At 51.9% G+C, this 25,238-nt stretch overlaps 1 protein-coding gene across 2 annotated transcripts in view; it reads right to left on the bottom strand.

Moving 5' to 3' along the window:
- Window positions 1-25,238, bottom strand: part of Dscaml1 (DS cell adhesion molecule like 1) — a 324,403-nt gene that overhangs the window by 61,525 nt on the left and 237,640 nt on the right. For both annotated transcript variants that reach the window (XM_075966084.1, XM_075966085.1), the window contains 7 exons: window positions 23,156-23,434; window positions 19,625-19,900; window positions 17,072-17,368; window positions 15,164-15,436; window positions 5,933-6,211; window positions 5,437-5,556; window positions 4,372-4,548 (listed from right to left, as the gene is read on the bottom strand). In XM_075966084.1, the coding sequence (XP_075822199.1) occupies window positions 4,372-4,548; window positions 5,437-5,556; window positions 5,933-6,211; window positions 15,164-15,436; window positions 17,072-17,368; window positions 19,625-19,900; window positions 23,156-23,434 (1,701 nt within the window). The remainder of the gene's footprint in view (window positions 1-4,371; window positions 4,549-5,436; window positions 5,557-5,932; window positions 6,212-15,163; window positions 15,437-17,071; window positions 17,369-19,624; window positions 19,901-23,155; window positions 23,435-25,238) is intronic.

Raw genomic sequence — 25,238 nt, forward strand, 5'->3', positions numbered from 1 at the left:
ATTCATACATATAAAAATAAAATAAAACAAAATAAAAGCCCTGGGCAGCTTGGAGGCAGGCATGTATGAGTCTGAACTAGAAGTATGGTCAGGACGGGGGTTTATGGTCTCTGGATGGTCATTTCCTTTGGTTCATTGACTCCTATCCCTGTGGCGGGGGGGGGGGGGGAGTAGTTCCATCACCAGGTCTAAGGAGACACCTTTCTGTCTGATGAGAGTTGTTCTCATTGGGCGAGTTTGAACAGGGGCTTTCCTGGATCAGGGAACATAGAGTTGACTATGCTTCCCAAGGTTCTACATCTTGATCTCATTGCCAATGGTCAGCTATGCAGGGAAGCTGATCCACTGCAGCTCAAAGGCTTCCTTAGGTTAGGCTGTCTCCCTCCCTCCACCCACCTCCTTCAGGGTCCAGTTCCTTCCATCTGCCTTCCTGTGATGCAGGTGTGTGGGAGCTGAGGGCCCTTTGGAGCTCATTTTAATTGACCTGACATTTTGCTAAACAAACAAATCAAAACTCAAACCAAACAAAGAGCCCTTCTGGGCTTAATTGGCCATGGGCTTTGTCTGTGGCCGTCACTGGAGGTTTTTAGATAGGTGGAGGGGAACCTAGGACAGGAAGAGCACTGTCTAATAAAGATGGGGGATAACAGAGTCCTGGGGTGGAGGGATGCCATGAGATGGTGGCATCAAAATGCAGCTAGTCCCCTCCACCCCCAGCGAAGCAGTTTGACTTTGTACCTGCTTCTCACTGAAGAATTAATTCTCTTTGAAGATGATTCCTTTTACTCTGTATATCAGGTGGAGCAGAAATTGCCTCCTCCTCCTTTTGGTCATATTCTCTCTCTCTCTCTCTCTCTCTCTCTCTCTCTCTCTCTCTCTCTCTCAAAAGGGATATTAAAGGTAGCCCTGTGGATGTGGTATTTTCTTCTGCTAATTACGTTTATCTTCAGTCAAGTCCTGGGAGGCAGCAGCCTGATGTTCTGAGAAGACTCCACAGGCTGCTGAAACCATAGCTTGCTGGGCTAGAGTTGAAATGGCTCAGCTAAGGGCTGGATTTTTCTAGTTTGAGTGAATTCTTATTTTATGGGTAAGGAAACCATGACCCAGAGGAAGGAAGGGGTGGCTGATGGTCTCAGCTGTGGACACAGCAGTGTGACCCAGTGATGTTGACCCCCCCTCTCAGGATCTTTGGAAAGGAGCCATTGCCAGTTCTCCCAAGGAAGATGCGGAGAGAGAATCGAAGAGCACCACAGATGAAGGGGTGGGACTGGGCCCAGGGACTCAAGAGCTGATCCATGCTAAGACTTAGGGGTCAAAGACAAGTGGAGGCCACTCAGGAGTTGTCTTCTAGGATGCCCAAGGACTTGGACAAGCCCCAAACCCCAAACTCTCTGGCTGGGGTGGATGGTTTCAGGTGTCACCTGGACTGTGTTATGGAAACTCCAGGGACCGAGAGGTCTCACAGGGGAAATGTTGTAAGAGCTGACATATATGTATGAGAAGGCCCACTCTCAGGTGAGTGCTGTCCAGTCAGATGGGAACCTAGATGACAAAAGGGCAAAGGAATCTGGTTCTCTCTCTTAGAGGAGGGACACGCTTCTTCTATTGCCTTTAGACACCAGAGCTCTGATTCTCGGGTCTAGCCTTGGACAGAGTCATGCCTCTCTGGACTCTGGTTCTGAGCCCTTTGATCTTGACTGAGCCGTGTTACCAGCAGGGTCTGTTTACAGATACCTGGTGGTGGGCTTCACATTATTATACATTCCAGTTCTCCTCAGAAATCCTCTTACCCATCCACCATCTATCTACCCCCCGACCCCCGCCCAGGAACAGGAGCTCTCTGTCTCACTGGAACCTCACTAGTGAGAAAAAGTACACAAGTCCCCCAACTCATAACAGGGTGACCCCTGGAGGAACTTACGGTAGGTTGGAAGTATCCTGAGCTAAAACCTGTTGGGTACACTTGCCTAGTGTGTCTGGTGGAGGCTGGAGGGGAGGAAAGGCAGGAGAATAAAACGCAGTATACCACAGCAGAGGAGCTATCCCATGAGCTTTCTACCTTGATGCACAGTAGACAAGTGGGTCTCTTGTTTATCTTCATGACTATGTGACTAAGTGGGAGTTTCTGTAACCTCTGTTGCCTAGCATTGGGAAGGAGTACTAGACCTTAATACTATTAGCCTGGGAAAGGGGCAAAGTTTGAATTTTGGGGTATAGTCGTTACTGACTGCATACTACTTTTGCCTCATGGTAAAAACTGAAAATTGTGAAGTTGGAGGCCTTCTGTGTTGTAACTGTTAGCTTACAGAGGAGGAGGACATAGGCTCACAGAGGTCACTGTCCACAACCTTATAGCTCTCAAGTAGCAGAGCTGGGATTTGAACTCAGGGAAGTCTACTCTCTCAGTCATGAAGCACCTAGCACCTGTCAGTACTGTCAGGTCAGTAGCGTGAGTGTCCCCTCAGCAAGGCCCAGCCAAAAGGTGCAGTTTGCTCTGGACGACTCTTCAGGATTTGCTTTACCCTTTGATACACTTCTTTCTTTCTTCTGCTTGGGGACAGTGTGCACAGAGGTCAGCTAGCCCTCTGAATGCTTCGATCTGATACCATGGAGCCGAATCAAGTCAAATATTTACTAAAAGTGGGAGACACCAAGGTGAGCCTTGAAATGGGCTTGGGGTGGCGGCCTCTGCAAGTGGGTCAGGGAGAATGATGGTGACACTGGGGCATTTAGAATGGGCTAAGAGGTGTCTGGGCTTCCTCCAGCCATGTCACTGGTAAACTGCATGCGTGTGTGTGTGTGTGTGTGTGTGTGTGTGAGAGAGAGAGAGAGAGAGAGAGAGAGAGAGAGAGAGAGAGAGAGAGAGATCTTTGGACTGGTTCAGTCAACACAGAATATTATTGTCCTCAGAAGTGAGGTGACTCATCTCAAGTCCAGCCTGACATGAACCAGGTCTCCTCCCACACTCTCTACCTTCGAACCACTGTGCCCTTCACTGCTCTGTCCCCTCGCATCTACGGAAATCCACGTGCCAGAGAGGGAGCCTCACTGGGAGTCTCACTGGCACGGTGGACCCCAGTGCTGCGGAGAGCGAGGAGACCATCAGCGATGGACTGGCAAGGACAGGTCCAGGGGAGCCGCTCTTCCCCTTGTGGTTCTCCCTGGCTGAGGGATGTAGATTGATTGCCTGGCTTTATTAAGGACAAAGTGCTTTTTGATGGTGGGAGGGAGGCTGCTCTTAGCACGGGGATTCCAATGACGGGCGGGCAGAGGCTCCCTCAGCATCGATCTCCTGGCAGGGCTTCCCCATCTGGATAAAAGCCCAGGGTTGCTCATGGAGGGAACTCTCAGAAAGTGCCGGGTGGACTGCACATGGGCTCTGCAGCTCTCTGTAGCTACCCTAGAGGGATGCTGGAAAGAAGGCCACTGCTGGCCACATCGGTGCCCAGTTAGGACCACACTGGCTGCCTGACATACACGAAGGACTGGACACAGACTGTGCCGTGGGCCATCATATCATCTTTATAGCTAGGGAAAATGTGGTTTAAGGAGGATGTATGTGTCCCACAGTAGTGACATCACAGTTCCCAGAATCATATTTGGCTGGTGAACACCAAAACTTAGGTTGTCCTCTCCACCTTCCAAAGTCCATTTCCTGACCCAGGACCTCTGGAACACTTGCCCTGACGTGGTTCTCGGGGACCCATGACAAAGGGTCCTAAGCCCACATAGGAGTAAGGCTTACGGGGCATGAATGGCTACTGTGGTACCTAATGGAACCCAGGGACGGGAGAGAACAGTGGCTTCAGGGCCATCCAGGTGGCTCTGGCTAGGGAATTGGGAGGCCATTCCCCGAGGAGTCAGAGTTTCAGAGTTGTGCTGTCCCTAGGCGCCTCCACTCACACTCAGTTGCTGCATTAGTCAAGACGGAAGACTAGAGCACAAGAGACAAAATGACCTTCCCTAGGTCACACAGGTCATTACTAGACCGGGACTGGGAATCCAGTTTTCCAACCTACACAGTGGACCTGTATCTTCCTTCTGAGTCTGTAAACAGGTTGTACGTAGCTGAATATGCACCAAGGAACAGAAAGAGGTTGTTTGATTTAGGTATTGAGATTGAATTACCAGCTGATAATGATCTGAAAAATTACCAGACAGCTATCAGAACCCACATCCTTGTCTTGAGACAAGTCAGAGTGTGCCTCTGTTTTGGATAAACCTCCGGGAGGCTCCCAAGCTCACCTCTGAGCAACCTTGCTCTTTCTGAACAGAAAAGCAGCATCCCAGGGGGAGGATGGATAAGCATCGGGGAGAGCCAAGACTGGTCTTGGCGAGCCTAGGCAGGCCTGGAGTGGGGGCAATACTCACTCTTGACGGTGAGGAACATGGCCTTGCTGATGTCGGTGCCCACACCATTGCTGGCCTGGCAGAGGTAGTAGCCAATGTCCTCTTCCAGGACGTGGCGTATCAGCAGGGAGCTGTTGGGCAGGATCTGGATGCGGCCAGTGAGGGGCACTGGGTGGTATTGCTGGGGGTTCCCACTCCCTGAAAGGAGGGGAGGCAGCAGTTAGAGAGGTGTTGGAGTGGGTGCCACCTAGCACCTTAGGAGAGGCCTGATAAAGCCCTCTTGCCCACCTGAGGGCATTTCACAGCAGAGTTACATCGTCTCATAGAAATGGCACCACACAGCTCCTACTGCACAATGTGAAGTACCTCCTGGCCTGGATCTGGCCCTGAGGCACAGGAATCACTGGGGCAGTACCTCAGGCAGAGCCTACTTTGTTACTGAACTCGCTGGAGTGAATTCCTTGGTCAACTTGGCAATGGGCCAGGAGAAGATTGAGTTCTCATATGACAGTTGCCTGTCACATGTAGTTAGGCCCAGGGAAAAGGCCACATGTCTTCCACAGGGGGTCTTGGGTACCCCTCCAACCCCAACATCAGTCATGGACGGTCCATCATGTGGTGTCTAGTTGAATACCAAATGTATCCTTGTGATGAGACTGGGCTGGGAGAGGACCAAGGTCTCATACTAGATAAGACCCTAGGATGGGCGGACCAGGGTGGAGAAAGCAATACAAACTAGCTTTAGGGAGGCAGGGGGTCAAGTGGTAGGGATGAGAGGAGCTTTGGGGGCTGTGGATGTTGCTCAGTAATGGAGGATTTTCCTGTCATGCATGAGACCCTTGGTTTGATCCTCAGCATCACAAAAAGCAATCTTTTAGGAAATTGGGATTCAGCATCATGTTGTCCCTCAGCCTGGCGTGGCAGAGAATGACTTCTAGATCATTGGGTGCAGGGGTTCCCCAAGTTCAGAGTTCACTACTCTCAGGACTGGAAGTAGCATGGGAGAACAGGTCCTGGGTCCATCCGAGCAGCCTCCTGGTCCCCCCCCCCCCCCCCCGCTCCTCTCACAGTCTCCGCCTGGCTCACCTTTGGCATGCTTCCACATGACCTTCGGTGGTGGGTAGCCATCTACTGAGCAGTTGAGCACCCCAGCTTTGCCATAGATGCCATCCTGGTTGTTGGGCTGCACCACAAATCGAGGGGGCACTGTGGAAAGAAGGGGCGCAGGAAGAAAAAGAGGCTGTCAGTTTCTGATGGGTCCCTTAAGTCAGGGAGCCTCCTCTAGAAGAGTCAGGTCTTCTTGGATCATTACATCATTGGGAGCAGACAGCCTGTGAAGATGGAGAGCTCTCGCAAGTACCACAGTGGGAGCTCAGAGTCGGGGGTCCCAAATTTGCCTGTGCCCACGGCTGACCAAGAAAGGATGACCTCCACTCCAAATCTGAAAGGAAGAGGCTGGAATATCTCTGTCTCTAAGAATCCAGCCAGAACCACCTTACCAAGAGTCTATAATTCCAACTGGAGCTCTAGAAAGATGCTCTTGGTCCCCCACCCCTTCTTAGGGCTGGCCTGACCCGCTCACCACGCACGATGAGCTGACGCTCCCGGCTCACGGTGGCTGCTGCGTTGCTGGCAATGCAAGTGTAGTTGCCATTGTGCTTGAGGGAGACGCTGGAGATCTGCAGGGAGCTCATGAATTCCTTGCTCTCGATGGTCACGCCTGAGCCAGAGATGATCACCTGTCCGTCCTTTCTCCAGGTGATGCGGATGGGCATGTCCCCGGAGGACACCACACAGGGGATATAGAGCAGCTGGCCGATGGAGGCAGGCGGGAACTCGAAGGGTTGGATCAGAGGGGGCACTGGAGGGACAAGGGGATTACAGTCAAATGCCACTCACCCACCCTGGTCACTGTCTGGAGAGGGGGGCAGTCTGACTTTTACTGACCGTGGGGCAGGCCTGGAATCCATCTCCCTAGGTCTCTGGATCTTGTCCACCTATATACCTAGACCATGGCTCCTGGTCTCTGTCTTAACCTGCCCAACTCTCAGATTGGGCCTTGCGCTTGCCTCATGAGCTTCCTGACCTACTGCTTAGCCTGTGTATAAATTCTTATCTTGGCATCCATCTCCTGGCCTTTTGGGGGCCTGTGGTAGATAGAGATGAGATGTACAGGGAGAGGTGAGGAAGGCTTGTGCAGATTCTCGCCCTTCCCTCTCCATGAGCACTTGCCTAAAGCAGGTATCTCCAGACGAGATCGTCTCATTAACTTGCCCCTCTCTATGGCCATTAGCATGTAGAAACTTTACGTATGCAAAGGAATCTCACTGACTCCTTCTATCAGCTGTGGACCTGGGGCTTGATGGTCCCGTTTTACAGGTGGAAAGACTGAGGTTCAGAAGCACCATGACTGGGACAGGCTATGGGAGGTGACTTGAAACCTGATCCATCTGCTTTCCAAGTCAAGGCTCCTTTCCTTAAGCAGCATAGCTGCCTCTTGAGAAAAACCACAAATGTACACATGGCAGGCCCTTTTGTCTCCCAAGGTGTGCTAAAACAGAAAACGGAACCTGTTCCCTCTTAGGTGGCCACGTGGAGGGCTCCTTGGATAGAACTAACTCTCTGCACCCAGCTGCCCTCATCTCGGGCCCTGGGTGGTGGTGGTGGGGCCTGTCTGCAGCCTGAGTCGCTGTGAGATGGATCCTCCTCTCTCCGTGCTGGCGAGAACATCAGCCATTATCTTTATGATAACTCAATTAGGCGTCAGCAACTTCCCCAGCGCATGGGGGGGAGAGGAGAGTGAAGGAGACAGACAATTAGCTTAACAAGGATGAGCATGAGTAGATGAGGTCTCCTTTCTGGAGTCGAATAATTAAATTACAAGGCTGCCCACGGTCTCCAGCCTTCTCCCAGGCTCCAGCCCACCCCTCTTTGGAAGCCAGTGATGCTATTCCACCTCAGGCCTGTCCAGAGACACAGCCACAGCGGTGTGCACAGGCAGGCCTTACAGACACACGGACTTCCAGGGTTTGGAAGGAAGCAGCCAGATGTGTACCCCACCTCTGGATCTGGGGTGGGGTAGGGTGGTGGTGTTTTTTGACCAAGAGCTGCTGGTCTGGAGGATGTAGCAGTTAGGAGGGGTACTGCTTCCATGACTCCCATCAGGGGCTCAGCTGGCCTTCAAATGCCACCGCACCCTGCCCTCCACTCCAACTAGGGGATTTCCCATTTCTGAGCCTTGCTCAGGGGGCTGCCTGCATGCCCTCACCCACTGCTATGAGCTCCCCATCCACTAACCAGCATTCACCCATCCGATTCCAGACCTGCTTTGGCTTTGGCCAGGTCCTAGACCTCAGCCAGATATCCTAGGGTTCTGGCCATTGGTCAGATCAATACATCCCTGTTATTGGCGGTGGTGGGGTATTGTCCTGGTCCTGAGGAGGGTTGTCCCGGGCCATGGACATCTCTATATACCTTTCTCTGAAACTCAGGCGCTAACAATGGCCCAATGCCCTTTAGTAAGAGTTCCCAGAGAAACTGCTCTCCCTAGGACATTGTGAACTCCCGTGTGTGTGTGTGTGTGTGTGTGTGTGTGTGTGTGTGAGAGAGAGAGAGAGAGAGAGAGAGAGAGAGAGAGAGAGAGAGAGAGGCAGAGATAGAGACAGAGAGAGAAAGAGTAGGTCACACCTAGGCCTGTAGGCCTCCTTCTGTTTTTTTTTTTTTTTTGACACAATTGCTTCAATAATCCAGTGCAGACCTGACTGCTGCCATAGTCCTGAGGCTTGGAGCTAGGACTTGTATAATAGAAGCATTTACTGCATAAATATTGTAGGTACTCCATAAATGCTCATTAGATATGTAAATAAGTAATATGTCTACATATCCCTCTCAGGGTGACCTCATGGGGTCTCCTGTGTGGTGGACAGGAGTGGGGTAGACATAGAGTAGGGGTCCAGAGAGACTAAGAGGAGCCCCAATATCTCTCCGTGCTGCTGTCCTGCGACTATGTCCAGAGCTTCTCCTTGGCCCTTCCTAGGGCCGGACCTTTTCTGTTGTAGCACTAATTCAGCTCTCGGGACCGAGGAACCTCTGGAATGTGAGCAGGGCTTTATGACGGCAGTGAACTCCAGGGGCCGGAGGATAGGACATGTGGCCATGGCCTGGGTAGTCTGAATCCATTTCCAGGAGAGGCAGAGCAACAAGGCAGAGATAGTGACGCTGAGTGAGGAGCTTTTGCTCAGCAGGGGAGACTGTCTCTCTCAGTCAGGAAGGATTTACAGAGCGGTGTAAGTTTCTAAAGCAGGTTAATTCATTAACTAGCCAGTTCATGGAATATTTATGAAATATCTGTCCTGCAAAGGCATTGCCGCTGTGTGAACAAGGGAAGCAGAAACCTGCCTAAGCTGTGCCCCCTGGACACAGACAAAGGACTCAGCAGAGGCAGGTGTCCTCGGGAAGTGACCACAGCCTCAGGGAGCCCTGGCATTTGGGCTGACACACATGCATACAAAATAATACACATGATGAGGGAAGGGAACCAGGCTGAGCTATAGGACAGAGACCACTGAGGACTGTCCTTCATTTCTAGTCGGTAGAATGGCATGGAAGATCGCTTGAGAGGCAGCTTAAAAACAGCAGCCGGCACCCACGCTGGGGGTTAGTCATACAGGTAGGATGGTCCAGAGCTCTTTGATGTCCTATGTGACATATGACCAGTCAGCTCCTCAGAGGTCGGGCACAACAGTTGCTCTCCGTAACATAGCCATAAGTTCCGTTATGCCACCGAGGCAGAAGCTCCATCACTTACTTGCCTATAGCTCTTCACCCTATACTGATATAGTCCCTCCTAGAGGAAGAACAGACAGACACTCATAAAATCAGGAAAGCTCGTGAAACATAGAAGATTCACGAGCGCCCCCCCCCCCAAGGTGCTAAAAACTGCCAACAGCTGCGGGGCGGAGTAGACCCCTCCTGCTGAGCTTCAGGGATGCAGCTTTCCTGGTGTGGGTGCTCCTCTAAGTAACCCCTTACCTAATGCTTCTGTAAATAATCCCAATAAACCACCGCCTCACTGAGCTAGACTTGAGTGTAATAATTTCTTTGACCAGTTAGTACCCCACCTGGGGTGAGCAGACCTTTGCTCATTTCTGCTAAGGAAAAGCCACAAATCCCTCTGCAGACTGTGGAAAGGCCAGGGCTGCTTGGGGCAGGGACTCTGCAGCTCCTTCAGACAACCCTCAGAGATAGTCTTGGGGGAGAAAAAAACTAGGATTCCTGGCTGCTGTGTAGGCTGGTTAACCCCAAGAAGAGCGCTGTGGGCAAAGGGATTCTCAGTAGTCGTGGGATATTTGATAAAACAAAAACAAAAAACACCACATGATTTATTAGGCTTTGGATTCCCAGAGGGGAAGACCCATCATTTAGGTACATTGTCTCTAAATTCAGGGTCAGATGCTGTATGCCATCTTCCCCTGTACCCGGGAACCAATTTTTAGGAGTTGTGGGGAGGGTCCCTGACCATCTGCTTTGATCACTGTCAACTGCAGCTCCAAGCTTGTGCCCCGTGTCCCTACACTTCTGCAGTAGCTGGCCTGGAGTGTCACCTAGCCAGCGACTTCTTTCCTGGAGCAAGATATCACACCAGTGTAGGGGCCAGAGGCCAGAGTCTCGACAAAGATGCTGAAATTGTGGCCGCCATGCAGCATCTGGCTGCCATAAAGCCTTTATAGACACTTGTTTGCAAGTGTCACGCGGTGCTGACCACCAGCCCAGCCCATAAATGCTTTATGGGGTCTCTTATCATCTGTCTTTGAGGCTGAGCCTTTTATTTACTGCACCTGCTAACAGAGTGTGCACTGTGGGAAGGCATAGCCTCTCTGTCCACACAGCACGGACACAAGGAAGATCTATGTCTGGGGCTGGGACAATTGAAGTCTAGACTCTGTTGCTCCCGCAAGTGACCATGGGCAAGTGCCTTGTCACAACCACCTGGCTTCTGCCTCTGAGCCTTGGCTTCTTCCTCTATAAAATGGAGGGGTTTCAGGTCTGGCGAGATGGCTAAGAGTACTTGCCACACAAACATGAAGATTTGAGAGAGGATCTCAGTAACTGTGGGAGTGGGGGTGGGCAGTCCCGTGTGGTGGTACTTGTCCACAACCTCAGAGTTGTTGTGGGCAGACAGGAAGATCACTGTTGCTGTGACCACGAGCCCAGCTCAGGTTCAGCAAGAGGTCCTGTCCTAGGGAAGAAGGTGACAGAGCAGAACACCTGGTATTCTCTTCCGGCCTCCACACGCGTGCACAGCACATGTGCCCATACGTATAAGAGTGTATCACACACACACACACACACACACACACACACACACACACACACACACACACAAATGATGGAGGTAGGCCAATTAATTTCACAGATGTTTCAATAAATCTAATTATTTTTTAAAAATAAGCACGTGTTTCTTCAGTTTTTATTACAACTATCCCTTCTTGGGAAGGCTTTCCCTGACCACAAGGTCCCGTCCCACCCCCCCCCCCCCCCCCGCCTTGGTACTCTTATCTCCTTGTCCTGATTTAGACTTAATATTACACATTGTACATACCGTCTGATTACTCCTGGAGGGTGGGTAGTTTTGTGTTTTGAACATGCCCGTGTTGGCCAAACAGAAAGAGTGCCAGGAACACAGGAGGTGCACAGCCACCACCGGGTGAATGAACATGGGGTGGATGCTTCCCCATCCTTATTGCCTGCGCCACCACCAGCCCTATCTGTCCCGGAAGGAGGTTTCTTGGTCTATGTTCCCAAGGAAACTTGGCTGCAAGCAGAGCCTTTTCTAGAGGTTGTCATGGTAGAACTAGGCAGTTCTCCTCCTGCGGAGCCCATGGTGCCCCCTGCCTGCGGCTATCGGCAGGGCTTCTTTCAAAGCATCTCCACCAAGAGCAGGCATTCGGGTGGGTGGGTTCCTTAAGTCTTCAGATCACAGAGCCTCCCATCCCCAGCCACTCATGGGAGTGGGAGAGGGCTTCCCACAGGAGCCTCCTCCAGCTATGGCTGAAGCTATGCACTGAGTAGATAGGGACATATGTGTGTGGGTCTGAGGTAGAAGCATTTGAGGAGAAGAGTGTCTGTGTGGGGGCGAGTCCCCTCTTCTGCTAGCTTGCTCTATGGGGACTCGGTGTGTCCTCAGTCCAGTCAGAGCATGCCTCCTGCCTTCACTCTTCCTGCAGGGGCTCCTGGAGATTCAGAGGTGGGGATGGAGACATTTCCCCACAGAACCATGCCAATAGGTCCTGGTGGTAGGCCCTGCTCCTGGCTAATAAAACATTCAGTCTTTGTACCAAGAGATCTTTTCATGACACCTTACTTTTTAGGTACAGAGGCCCCAAAAGTCACCATCTAGGTTGGATCTGTGTGCACTCCATTTAGCATCCTGCCAGGGATCTTTCCAGAAGTTCAGAGACAAGGGCTGCCTCTCGGAGACTGGTTCCCCTTGCCTTTCGGTGCTGTGCGTGCCAAGCCCAGGAAGTTCTCAGATCACCCTCGTCCTCCTCCCTCTTCTACTCCTCCTGCCTCACTGTGCCTGGCAGGAGCTCTTGAGCAATGTTTCACAGAACCACCCATAGCTGCCTTTCACGGGTCAGGGATGTTGTCTTGCAGGAGGAAGCATTGTGCACACAAAACTGCTCACACGCGTGTACATGAATCTGCCCCAGAATGAGTGGGCTGGTGTGCTACTTTTGACCCTTGATTGTGCATATAGTTTGTACATGTGTGTGCATACCCCACACATCTCTGCACACGTGTGTTTGCATGTCGGGTATGTTCTGATCTTGGCTCACTGATTGAAAATTTCATTAGCAGACAAGCAGTCCCCGGAAGGACTGGAGTCAGCAGTTACTTTTCCAGCTCACAAAGCAGCATGGATTTGGCCGCACCTGGTCCACCAGTCGTGGCCCCAGAGAGAAGCGGGGGTTGAGGAGGGGCCTTGACATATTTTTCTGTTCTCTGTCCCAATCTGATCCTCTGACATGATATACTTTCCAATGTCCAGTAGCCATGGGGTTTGGAGTGTTACCCCTGCCTCTACTCCTTCCTCCCTGGAGTCAGGGGCCCCTTGCCATACCCAGGGGCACCTCCTCCTCCCCCCCTCCTTGGGGAGCTCTTGGAAGAGCACAGCCGCTAATCAAGCAGCGTGATCGTAATCAGCTTTGATGGGCTCTTCTGCAAAAGTGCATTCTAATGAGGTGGGGGAGCTGAGCGAGAGGGTGGGGGTGGAGGAACCAAGCTTTCAGAGTGGTGGGGGAACTGGCTTCTAGGCCCTTATAGGAGTGGCTGGTTTGGAGAGGAAACAGGGGCCCCTACCCCTCCTATGGTTGCATATTGGCATTTTTTTCAGACCCTGATGAGGGGGAGCAGGAAGGTTTGCACACAAGCCTGTACTATATACAGACAGACACACAGATAGACACAGTCAGATACACACAAATAGACACACAGCCATAGGTACTCAGACAGAAATACAGACACAAACATAGATCCACACATTCACAGACAGACAGATACACAGATGTACAGACACAGACATATACGTAGATAAACAGACACAGACTTATAGATACACAGGCGCATACAAAACAGATACACAGAGTCAGACACACAGGCACACACAATACACATACGCACACGCAGAGTCACGTGCTCATGTCCTCTCCGCCCCTCTCCTTGGGCTGGGAGACATTGTCACGCTGTACTATCACTATAGGCCCAGCGAGTTGCTGAGCCTGAATGCATCAGATTCAATTCATTAGGACTGATCGCTCCCTGAATGGGGCTGAATAATTGATGAGCAGGGAGCAGCTTTCAGGGTGTTCTCAGTACTCTGAGGCTTGCTGGAGCCTTGTTATTATTGTTGTTGTTGTTTTTTTTTTCTTTTAGCTGACAAACCCGGCCAAATGCTTTCTGGAGCATTGGGCACAGGGAGCAGAGCAGAGGTTAGATGTTTTAATATATGATGTTTACACTGTACGCTCTCGGCCCATTGCTTGTAACGGAAATGGATACGGGCTTCTGTGATGCCCAGTGGGGTGGAAGCAGGGCAGGCGGAGCTGTGCCACATCAGTGCCAAGTCCATTTTCCCAGGTATGGAATGGGGTTGCGGTGCTAGCGCGTGGGCCAGGGGCTGCGCAGAGAGGGCATTAGGTAGGGAACACCCTGGCACTGCGGCAGCCTGAAGCAGGGGGATGGCACTGCTAATGTGCACCCCAGCTCTCTTTTTCAGGCTTGAAAGAGCCACAAAGCCCCCTGTTCTTGGAGCTCACAGTGTGGCTTCCTGCAGGTTACTCCAATCCAGACTATTGTCTCCGATTTGGTTCAACAAACACGGGCTGTCTGGCGCTGTGACAGGTGGCAGGGAGGGTACACAGGATGCATGTGACCCGGCCCCGAGAACTGCTCAGGGCGAGTCAGATGACTAAAAGATAAGAGGCAGAGGGAGGAGGGCTTCTTCCACCTTTCACTGTGACTGTGAGGTTCCTGGGCCTTCCCATCCGTGAGGTCATTGTCATCACACAGGGAGGGGCCACCATCAAATACAGCATGTGTTCCCCCAAACACTTTCCCCCCAGACAGCCCTTGCCCTGGGCATGTGCAATGCTGCTTTCAGTGTCAGAGCTGAAAAGACTCCAGGTCCGAGACCTTCAAGGGCTCCCCATGTGTTGGGCCTTCTTGGTCCTGGGCTGTCTTCTTTCTTCCTCCCCCGGACCCTGGGCTCTGCCTTGCTTTCCCTTCCTGGTTAATTGTCCCTCCCTCTCTTCTCTACATGGTATGGGGAAGCGGTCTTTCCAGCTTCCCCTGTTTCTCCTGAGGGAATGATATCTGCAGAAGGGATGCCCCGAAGTTACAGGGGCCCATCCCTGGTCTCAAGGGCATTGGCTTCCTCTGTGGCCCTCCAAACACCACAGGTTGCCTCTGTTCTTGAGGTGGAAGCTGGAGCCAATTCTAGGTTCCCAGACTGTCCTCCTCGGGCCTGCATCCTCTTCTAGTATTTCCTGGTCAGGTCTAGCAGAATCCACTTCTCCTGTTCCTAGAACTCACAGGACCCTCATCCCAGGTACTCTCTTGATAACCGCCATGCCTGTGGATCCCAAAGGATGTATTTGGGGTCCCCATAACTTACACCATCCCAGAGCCAAGGGAGCAGAAGCCTCTGAATCATTCCTTTAAAATCAGTGTATCTGAAGATTTAGGGGATGGCCTCTGAGGGGCTACCATAGACACATAGCACACACCCAGATCCCTGCTCCAGTCACCCGTCAGGTGAACAAGAGAGCTTTGAGTAGGTTGGTGACTGAGCTCCAGATCTCAGGGAACTAGCAGATAGTCTTTCCCATGTCACCACGGAGGCTGGAAGTGTTCATACTGGGCCCAGGATAGAGCCAGGGTGGTTGGTGTTTCCTCTGCCCTGTCCTCCTGCTGCTGCTCTCCAGGGTGGCCCTGCTGAGTACCTTGTGGCTCTTTCCTGACATCGGCCACCCAGGGTAGGCCACCATCCCTTAGCTGAACCCTTGCCCAGAAAACATACAGCCTTTCCTTGTCTACAACTGAGCTTTCAAACCCCTGGGTCAGTGCTCTTTGTTTGTTTGTTTGTTTTTTCTTCCTGCAGCTTTTAGCCTTGCATCCATCACCTTTCTCCCAAAAGTCAAGCCCATTTGGTCTTCCTTGGGCTTCTACTCACTGCAATTGCCTTCTGCTGGACACCTGCATCAACAACCCTGGGAGGCAGGCAGGCAATGACTCCAGGCGGGGAGGGCCTTACCTTTGACGGCAACGTGGACGCTCTGGCTGATGGAAAGCTGCGGCTGGATGAGAACACTGCACAGGTACTCGCCCTCATCCATGCCTTTCTGCACGTCGGTCAGCTTGAGAGTCCCGTTCTCAAACACCACCTGGCGGTGGTTATCCGGTAGCAGCAGGGCGTCCTTGTACCATTTGATGGAGTAGTAGGGGTAGCCGATGACCCTGCAGTTGATGAGTGTGTCCCGCCCAGCGACGGCGGTGATGTTCTTCATGGCCCGGATGCTGGGGGGTCCTGGGGAGTTTGGGGGAAAGTGGAGAGGAGGGGCAGGTGGCGCCATGAGCCAGTGCCATTTTGTGGTGGGGCTCTTCTCTCTTGCTTGGTCCCTGAGCCTTACCCCTGGGGCTAGATACCAGGTGAGGGCAGAGGGAGGACTCTCTCAGTTAAGTTCAGAGATTGCCAGGATTGGGGTCACCCATGTGACCCCAGAGCTCACTGTTGTCATTGTGAAATAGTTGCAAACAGGCTTGAGCCACACATGTTTATAACAAGAATCCAGTCCCTTATGGGACTGGATGAAGCCAATCCACAGCTACTACAGGGAACCACCAGGACTGGGCCAGGTGAATCCTTATTTAGGGAGAAACTAGGATTGGGGTGTCAATAGTGAAGCAGAGACATCATGCCTTTTCTCTGCCTGCTCACACTGCATTTGTACCCCAAGAACCTCCCATTTAGTAAAAAAACTATCCAAAAGGCAGCAAGAAGGTCTTGGCCATATGAACCCACATGTTGTTTCCTCCAATCAGGGGAATTGTGTTGTGGGTACCTGAGAAAGGGCTACAAATCTGGATTCTGACCACATTGGCTGGGGGTGGGAGCATCCTCATCTAGACTGACTGGCAGGTAGCCTTGTGGGAGGGGGAGAAGGAAGCTTGGAGTCATCATGAAGGGACAGTACTAAAGAGCGTTGGGGAACTCCGGGACAGAACTAGAAAGTCTCCCAGGGCTCTGGATCTGTTCCTGATCCAGTGCAGACAGGGATACAGGGGCTTGGCTGAATAATGGCCTCAGACTTGTTATGTGGGATGGGAGAGCTAGAATAAGTGAGTTTAGAATGATCTCCATTTGCACGCCCTTCCTTGCCTCAGGTGAACTGGCAGCACCCCTGGACCGGCGTCCATTATGACAGTTTCCCTGTCCTCTTGTCCTTGGGTTAGGTGTCACTGATAGGGTCCAGAGAGGATCAGTTGGACTGAGAGGTCTAAGGGCATTAGAGGAGACGGCTCTCACCATGTGAACTAGAGAACTGAGGGAAGGGGTGGCTAGCGCCCTGGGGACTCTTCTACTCCTCCACATCGCCTATCTCTGGGAGTCACCCAACTCTGACCTCAGTTTCAATCTTCTCCTGAAGACTTAGGCCTCGCATTGGAGAACATGATCTCCAGGCCCCTGGCTCTACAGCCCCTAGAGCAGGCCTGGCTCTGTGGAGCATGCCGGGAGTTCACTAGTATTAAGGTTGAGTATGCCCTACTTCTATCTGTTTTTGCCCTTTCAAGACCCTGCTGGGGGCTGGCAGATGCTAGCAGGTGCACAGAGCACTGGGGGCCCAGAGTGATTTGATGGGGTGGATAGGATGGTCAGGCTGGATTGTGGGAGTGAAGGGGGAGGAGAATGGGATGGACTCTACCAGACACACACTCACACACAAGAATGGTTGATGGGACTGTGGTGGACAGGAGAGAGAGAGAGAGAGAGAGAGAGAGAGAGAGAGAGAGAGAGAGAGAGAGAGAGAGGAAGAGAAAGGAGAGAGAAACCTCCACTAAAATCAAAATGACAATTATTAAGAAGCACACAAGAATGATGGTGACTACAAAGATGGCAAAGGAACTCAAAAGCCTATTCTGATATTTAAATGTGGACAGGCACCTCTTACGTTTATTCGCGCCTGATATTCAGCACTGCCCACCGAGTTCCGCGCTGTGCACCGGTACACGCCCCCATCCCGGATCTGGGGGCCCGTGACGTTCATGTGGCTGATGGTAGTGCCGTCGGACATGGTGTACTGGTTGGTGCGGTGGCTTCCATCCCGCACGATGGGCTCGTCGTCCAGGGCCCAGGTGACCGTGGGGGGCGGGGCGCCCTTGGCAGCACACATCAGTGAGAACTGCTCCCCGGGGTTGACCACCTTCTCGCTGAAGGATGAGACGATGCGGGGCGTGCCGTCTGCAGGGAGCGAGGAGCCCCCTTCAGGGTCACGAGTCACAGAGAGACTAACCCCCCAGGCCACCCACCCAGTGGCTGGGAGGAGGCAAAGTGGCAGCCAGGGTAAAGACAAAGGGCTGTCACGTGTGGGTTTGTGCCATACAAGAACCCGCGAGGTGCAGTTACTACCATGGGGTGAAAGGCAAGAATGGTGTCTTTGAGCAGGTTGCTTCGTTGGTGGGTGATGGGAGTAGTGGTGTGGACAATTACTCCCACTTCTTCTGGACATGGTGAAGAGTGGATTAATTACTACATTAAAGATGCTCCTCTACTTATTAATAAAGACTGCAAGGCTCAGAAGGCACTGTGCATGAAGGCATGTGTAGGTGGAGTCTGTGAGCAGTCTTTGCACTTGACCATGCCAAGGACGGGGAGTAGTAGTGACATTTAGCCCTATTAACAAAAGACTTTATGGTTGAGGTTTAAAATGCAAGTTTCCCAGAGATGGGAGTCTGGCACCAGCCTTAAGCCTTGGCTAGCCACATAATCTAGGATGAGTCAATTAATTTCACATACCCCCTTCTTACTGTGGAATGTGGGGGTGGAGTTCCCACCCTGATCATCCTTCCCCACAGGATTGTGTCAGGGATTAAAAAGACATTGAGCACACGGTACCCCATGAATATGTATGCTTACATATGTCCATTTAAAAGAAAAAAAATATGTCTGGAGGTGTCGTGCTTGCAGGCAGGTTCAGCCCTCGGAAGGCTGGCCTGGAGGATTGCCACCAGTTCAAGACCAGCCTGGTCTACATAGTGAGACCTTGTCTTGTAAAAAAAAAAAATAAATAAACAAACAACCAAATTAAAAAGATAAGATAATAAAAGTAGATGTTTAAAATAAATAAACAAATAAATAAATAGCAGGGCAGATGTCATAGTGTTATTGATATTCTTCAATGTCACATCAAAATGCCAATGTTTACCAGAGACCTGGCCAGCCTGCCAGCCCTGTCCCTACCTTTGGATGGAAGAGACACTTAGCTAGAACTGGGGAGACCCTGATGCTTTCCTGGGCTTGGGAGGATGTAGCAGTGTCATGTGGCCACTGGCCCTTCCTTCTCCTTTCTTCCCTCTCTGTACTGGCGCCTACCTTTCTGTTTTCCACTCCCAGCTTTATTTTCCAAGTCTTTGCTCTCCTGGGCCACCTTCTAAGGTGCCAGAATTCTACCGAAGGCAAAAGACTGGCCCCTCCAAGTGAAAAAATGAGCTAGCTTGTGGGGGTACTCCTAAGTGGGAGGCCCCTGAGATGATGGATATCCATTTCAAGGGAGCCTGCACTGGGATGGCGTATTTGCTGGGAAGAGTGGTGAGGGGCTGGTTGAGCAAGCATTGGGGCTTGTTGTGCACAGCCCTGTGGTTAGGGGGAGGCACAAGGTCTTAGGTTCCGTGTTCAGTGGCTGCCCAGCTACGAGGCCCCAAAGGCCCTGCAGTGAGACCAGAGAAGACCCACCCTTGAAGGCCTGAGGTTGGCATATTCGTTAAGAAAGAAGTGGTGTGTGCCTGTTGCTGTGTGTGGCTTTTTGTAGTAGAAGGGATAAGCTGGGGACACACTAAACCTAACTTGTTGGAAGGTGGGGTTCCTACCAGCCCTGAAGGTCCCTTTGCACTAACAAGCAAGAGGCATCTCCTCTGTGGCCTCAGCCTGTGCTGGGGATCACGGCTGGGTGAGTGGAGTATAAGCTTGATCTGGGGCTAGTTTTTGGCCAGGCACCTTGCACTATGCACAGTGTGGACAAGCATACACAGAGGTGCCGTGTGAGGGACCCTGGGTGGTGGCAGCTGGAAGAGGAGAGAGAACAGGATGGAAACGGAGACCCCTGCTTAGAAACAGCCTGTTGAGAAGAGGCCTCAGGTTGGAAAGGATTCCAAAGTTCAGAGGCTCCTGACACCACAGCCTCTGGAAAAACCAGAACCTCCAAGACTCTAAAGAAATCTCTCTACTAAGAAAGCACTAGTAACTGTTGAGGGCAAAGATAGTATATTAATAGTGTTTTTTAAAACCCTTGTTCACTGGACATGTGGCCAAAGCCTCAACTTCCTGAACTTCAAAATAGGGTACACTAAAAAGGACCTCCACACAGAGCCCTTGCAAAACTAATATGAGGGCGTGGCGTCTGCCATGTGTGCACTGAGCACTGGACAGAAGCCTCCCAGCACAAGCAACACCTCTCAGGAACTACAGCCCTGCTCTGCCCCGCCACACACGTCCACTCACCTTCCAGCACAATGATGGCAAAGTCCTGAGCTGTCTGGGCCTTGCGAGTGGCAAAGCACTGGTAGGCTCCCGAGTGGCTCTTCTGAGCCGAGGAGATAAGCAGAGTTTCGTTGCTGAGCCCGCGGATGGAGATGGCCTCCCCGGGCAGCACCAGTTCAGTGTTGCGGTACCAGCGGATGGTGAACTCTGGGGAGCCTGTGAGGGCGCAGGACAGGATGACCGTGCTACCGATGCCCGTCTTCAGCTTCTTTGGTGTCAGGGTCACATGAAGGGGGTCTGAGTGGCCAGGTTGGGAAGATGTGAAGACGTCAAGGGAGGTGGGGGGAGAGGAAAGGGATACAGAGAGTTTACTGTGATGGCATGTGCCTGGATAGACAGAGGTCAGAGCCCAGCTCTGGAAACATACCTGTGTGAGATTTGGGACTAGGAAATCTGCTCTGGGTCTCAGTTTACCTATGAGGCATGTGTAGATACAAGCCAGGATTTTCTGCTGAAAGTCTTGTTCTGATGACCTCTACTTCCCTAAGGTGGGTCCCTCCACTTAGGCAGAGCTTCACGGCCCCCTTAGCTTACCCAGAAACCTGGGACCTCCACTTACACAGTGGGAGTCCAGAAATCAGAAGGCACTCTCCTTCCTGACCTCTGCCTTTTGTCCCCAAGCAGGCCACCAGCCTTGCTTGCTGCTAGCTTCCTGCCAGCTGCCTCTTGCTCCCATGCAGGCCACCAGCCCTGTTTTCTGCTAGCTGGATATCCTTTGCATGCCTCTGGAGCTCCATCACCTCCTTCCCCCTTACCCATCATCCTCTTTGTTGCAGTCTTTTCCTGCTCAGCACGTTCATGGATCCCCCAAACTCAGCATGGAATCCAAAGCCCTCAGAGGCCCAAGGTACCTGCCCCCATCTACTGTCACTAAGGTTACATATCTAGGACATCAATGACCTGTATGTGGCATTCCCTGGAATGGTTTGGTTGCAGAATCTAAGCTCTAGGCCTAGAATGCTCTGCCTAATTCCCGCTGACCTCTGGTCACTTCTTTTAGTGAATCTTCCTGGATTTCACTTCTCCTTCCACTTTAAGTCCCTCTCATACTCCCAACCAGGGAATCATCAATGCCATACCCAGCAATCTGTCTAGCATTACCCTTTTTCTCATCCCTTGGATGGTGGGCCACCTGGAAGCGAAGGCATCCTGGGCATTATGCCCCCACCAGGACTCGGACTATGAGTATCGTTGACTGGATGGATGGTGGACTGGTGGCAGCCCCAAGTTGGCTTCCCTCACTGATTTTCACTCCTGAGCGCTCCTGTGCAGTTCAGGCTGCAAGAGTGTAGGAAGCTGGGGACCTTTTAGGAGGGAATATTAGGCCTACAGGGGTGAGAGACGGTTGTACCACTTCCTCTTGAACCCGAGCCTCCAGCAAACCTCTGTGTGTGTGTGCACTGTGGGTGTGGACATGTAGACAGTGTGGAAGTGGTGGTCTGTAGTTGACCTGAGGAGTGTGAAATAGTGTGGGTAAGTGTGTATTGGTACAGGTGTGTGGGCCCCACAACTATATGGGAATTAGGGGAAATGGGTGGGTAGACTTTGGATGCTCGTGCCTGTGATTGTGAGTGTACCTGCTTTCTGATGTGTACTGGGGCAGGTGTGACCGCCACAACTTCGCCTACAGTCATCATGCTGATATTAAGGGCTTATAATAGGTATGACCACCTGACTTATTTTTTTCTCTCTCCTCTCTCTTTGTGCACGTGCACACATGCGTCATTTTGTCTTTTGAGACAGGATGTGACATAGCCTGTAAGCTTGCCTAGCCTTGAGCTCCTAATCCTCCTCACAAGTATGCACCTGGATTAGATGAGACACTTTGCACAGTGCTGAGAACAAGCGGGGAGGTACTACTGTTACGATCCTTCTACCCGTCCAGGGCTTGCTCTTGAGCAATGATTCCCTAGTTTTTTTTTTTTTTCTAAGCACTTGCCTCCTCGCTGCCCTGGAGCAGTTCTTGGGAGGTCTTTTTGTGCTAGTGCCACTGTGACTCATGCAGGGGACAACCCCCACTCTAGATTACGGGTAAATGCACATGAACTGTTAAGGCTTTCTGGGCTGTGGGAGGGTGTCCAGCCCTGACCTGGTTAGGGAGTCAGAGGCGAGGCTGGAAGGCCAGCAGAAGCTCTACAGTGTCTGTGGCGCACCTGAGGGGCTCATGAGAAGTTGGCGAGAGGCGGAGGGATACCTTGGCCAATCTTTATGGCATCGTGGACTCTGCCGAGGATGGAGTAGAGTCACCCTAGGTAGCTCCTGCCTTGTCAAGCTGAAATGGCCTCAGGGAACTGTCATGCTGTTGAGTACAATGTTCAAGGGCTCAGGCTAATGCTGCCTGACACCTAGAGGGGTCCTCAGGGGTCCCAGATCCCAGCTCCTTGGCCTTCTGGCTGCCAGAAAACTCAGGATATTAGAGCTCAAAGGAGCCTCGGCATCTTATGGATATGGACCAGGTGAAGAGTCAGAATGGACAGCGCTGAGAGAAGACCTAGGATACTTCCATGACATCATCCCCCTGCCTTCTGTGGCGTCAGCTCCCCTGCCTGATGGAGGAAGGTCATTGGTTAAAATAAAAAGAAACTGCTTGGCTCTCATTGGTTAAGAGATAGGTGGGAGGAGTAAACAGAACAAAACGCTGGGAGGAAGAGGAAGTGAGCTCAGACTCGACAGCTCTCCTCTCCGGAGCAGACGCCATGCTCCAGGCTCCTGGGCAGACGCACGCGATGAAGCTCTGAACTAGAATCTTCCCGGTAAGACCGGTGCTCACAGATTGTTAGAGATGGGTTGATTGGGATATCAGAATTAGCCAGTAAGGGCTAGAGCTAAGGGCCAAGCAGAGATTAAAAGAATACAGTGTCTGTATAATTATTTCAGGTAAAGCTAGCCGGACAGGCGGCTGGGGTATTGGGGACGCAGCCCCGCTGCCGCTCCATATTACTACACCTGCCTTCACTGCCTCTGCCTGCCTTCTGGGGCCCATAAAAGAAGTCTACAAGGCCTTGCTGCTTTCCATAGCTTCCTGAACCCCAGGGCTCTATGCTAAGAAGAACATGGACGAACCAAACTCTGTATCCATGGCAGCTCCAGGTACAGCCTACGTGGCTGCCTCTGCTCGGTGTCTGGTCTGATGGATCAGGACCCTTGCCCACTATTCTTAAAATCTTGGACTGTCACCCTAGATGGAGACACAGTCCCACCTTGTAGACTACCATCAGTATTGACTTCCTTAGCCAGACATAGCCTTCCCCTAACAAGCCCAGGAGATCTCCTTTTCATAAACTCCCCACAAGACCCCCAAAGCCTGCTGGATTCCTGGAGAGACCACGTGACTGGAGGTCACGGGTACTGCTGCTGATGTCGGGACTGAAAGGGAGGGATGGTTTCACACCAGTGGCCCCTCCAAGCCATAACCTAGGAGCTCCTCTTGTGGCAGCAGGAGGCAGGAGCAGGGCCTGCATGGTCATGGTACCCCATTGCACAAAGACTCACCGATGACTGTGAGGATGCCGTTGGCCTCTGCCGACCCAAAGGTGTTGGTGACCTCACAGATGTAGGTGCCACTGTCCTCAGTACGCAGGTCACTGATGGTCAGCCCTGTGATACGCTTAGCCCAGCGGCTGTCAGCAGGGAGGGGCCGGCCATCTTTGAGCCAGCGGATGGCAGGGATGGGGTAGCCAGAGGCAGCACAGGGTAGTTCCACTGCGTGGCCGGTCCACACTTCCTGGGAGTGGAATCCATCCAGGATGGTGGGTATGGACTCTGCAGGGTCTGGAAGAAGAAAGGATCAACAATTGAGGCCATCCTGAGTGGAGGACGTAGGAGTGAGGAGAGGGTAGCAAGGCCTCCAGACAGAAGCCCTGTCCCCACGCTTACAGAGAGCAGGTTCTAGGGTGGCAGCATTTGCAGAGGAGTGCATGTGCCCTCCATGTGTGTGCCTAGACCAGGCTGAGCCCTGAGAATCATGCTTGTGAGCCAGGCTGTGTTGATGGTTGAGGACATGGCAGGGTCAAGTCCGAGGGTCAGAAAGAACAAAAGGACATGTATGAGAGCTGTCTTCACCCTGCTCTCAGGACGTGATAGTGGTGTCAACATCTAGCAGTTATCGGTGGACCTCCAACCAGACTGGAGATCCCCCAAAACAGGTAAATAGTTGGGGCACCCTGCCCTGTCTTGAAGTTTGGGTTATAAGCCTAACCTTTGGTGGCTAAGTCAGCTCTTCAGTTTCTTGCTCTGCCTTCTCCTCATAATGAGGGCAGGCTCAGAGTTCATGCCAGAGCCCTGAACTGTGTGGGACTAACCAGGGGAAGCCGGCACCTGTGAGAGCTGTGACGCTAGGTGGTAGAAGACCCAAGGCCCTGTGGCTGACATGTCTGGGTCATTTATGGGTGTTCCTGTTTACTCTCTCAGCCCAACTCCTCACGGGCAGGTGTTTCTGGGATTCTGCCCTTCGGGTCCCGTTTCTGCTGTCAAGGGTCCACCAGCTATTCTCCTGTATAGAACACCTCCATTTGCTTCTCTTTTTAGGCATGGTCTCTAGCCAAGGTTGGCCTTAAACTCACATCACTACAGATGACCTTGAACTTCAAAAAAAAATTATTATAGTGTGTGAGTGTGTGTGTGTAGATGCAGGTGTGCACATGCGCACACACACTTTTGAGCACATAGGTGTGTATATGCCATGGGTCATGTGTTGAAGTCAGAGAACAACTTACAGAGTTGAGTCCTAGGACTCTAACTCAGGTTGTCACACTTGGCACCTTTACTGCTAGGCCATCTTACTATCCTATGATCTTGAATTTCTGGTCATCTTGCCTTTACCTTGTGAGTCAGCGTGTGCTACCATGCCCACTTTATTTTGTGCTTGAGATCAGACCCAGGGCATCCTATGCGATAAACAGGCACTTTACCAATTGAGTTGTATTTCCCTAACATTTTTTCTTCCTGCTTAGCAGTCCAGGCTTACCCCTAAATGCTTGGCCATCCTCCCCTCCTAGCCTCTTGAGTGCAGGGATACACAGGCACGAGCTGTTAGCTCTGGCTTTTCTACTGACTCTCAAAGTCATCTCCAGCCCAGTCCTGACTGTAGCCTGTCTTGTCTGCACTCCACACTGAGGCAAGCTGGGTCACCCAGACATCCAGCCAGTCTGCTCTGCACAACCCACTCTGGTTCATTGTTCTCAAACCAGCCTCAGAGGCGTCTCATACACACCTCCCCCTACCCGCTGTCACTCTTGCTGGACTCCCATGGAGTTCCCTTTCTTTCCCTTTCCTTTTCAAACAATCCCTTTGCCTTTTTAAAAAACAAAACATGCAAAATTATTTTTTTGAACGGATAATATATGCAGGTGCAAAGCTTCAGAAAAGCCGAAGAGTGTAGATGGAAAGGTGAACGCCCCCAGCCCCTGGCCTTCTCCTGCCGTCTGTCTCTCGAGGCCAAAACTTGCAGCTACCTGTCTATTTTAATAGCAGCTGCCGCAGGCCAGGCATCCATCTTCCCAGAAGACAGACAGGCTTCTTGAGGCAGTATTGACCTGTGATGCTCCTCCTGTGCCCAGTGTGGATTAGGGTTCCT

Source organism: Microtus pennsylvanicus, chromosome 3 (genome assembly GCF_037038515.1).
Source record: "Microtus pennsylvanicus isolate mMicPen1 chromosome 3, mMicPen1.hap1, whole genome shotgun sequence".
In the NCBI taxonomy this organism is placed as follows: Eukaryota; Metazoa; Chordata; class Mammalia; order Rodentia; family Cricetidae; genus Microtus; species Microtus pennsylvanicus.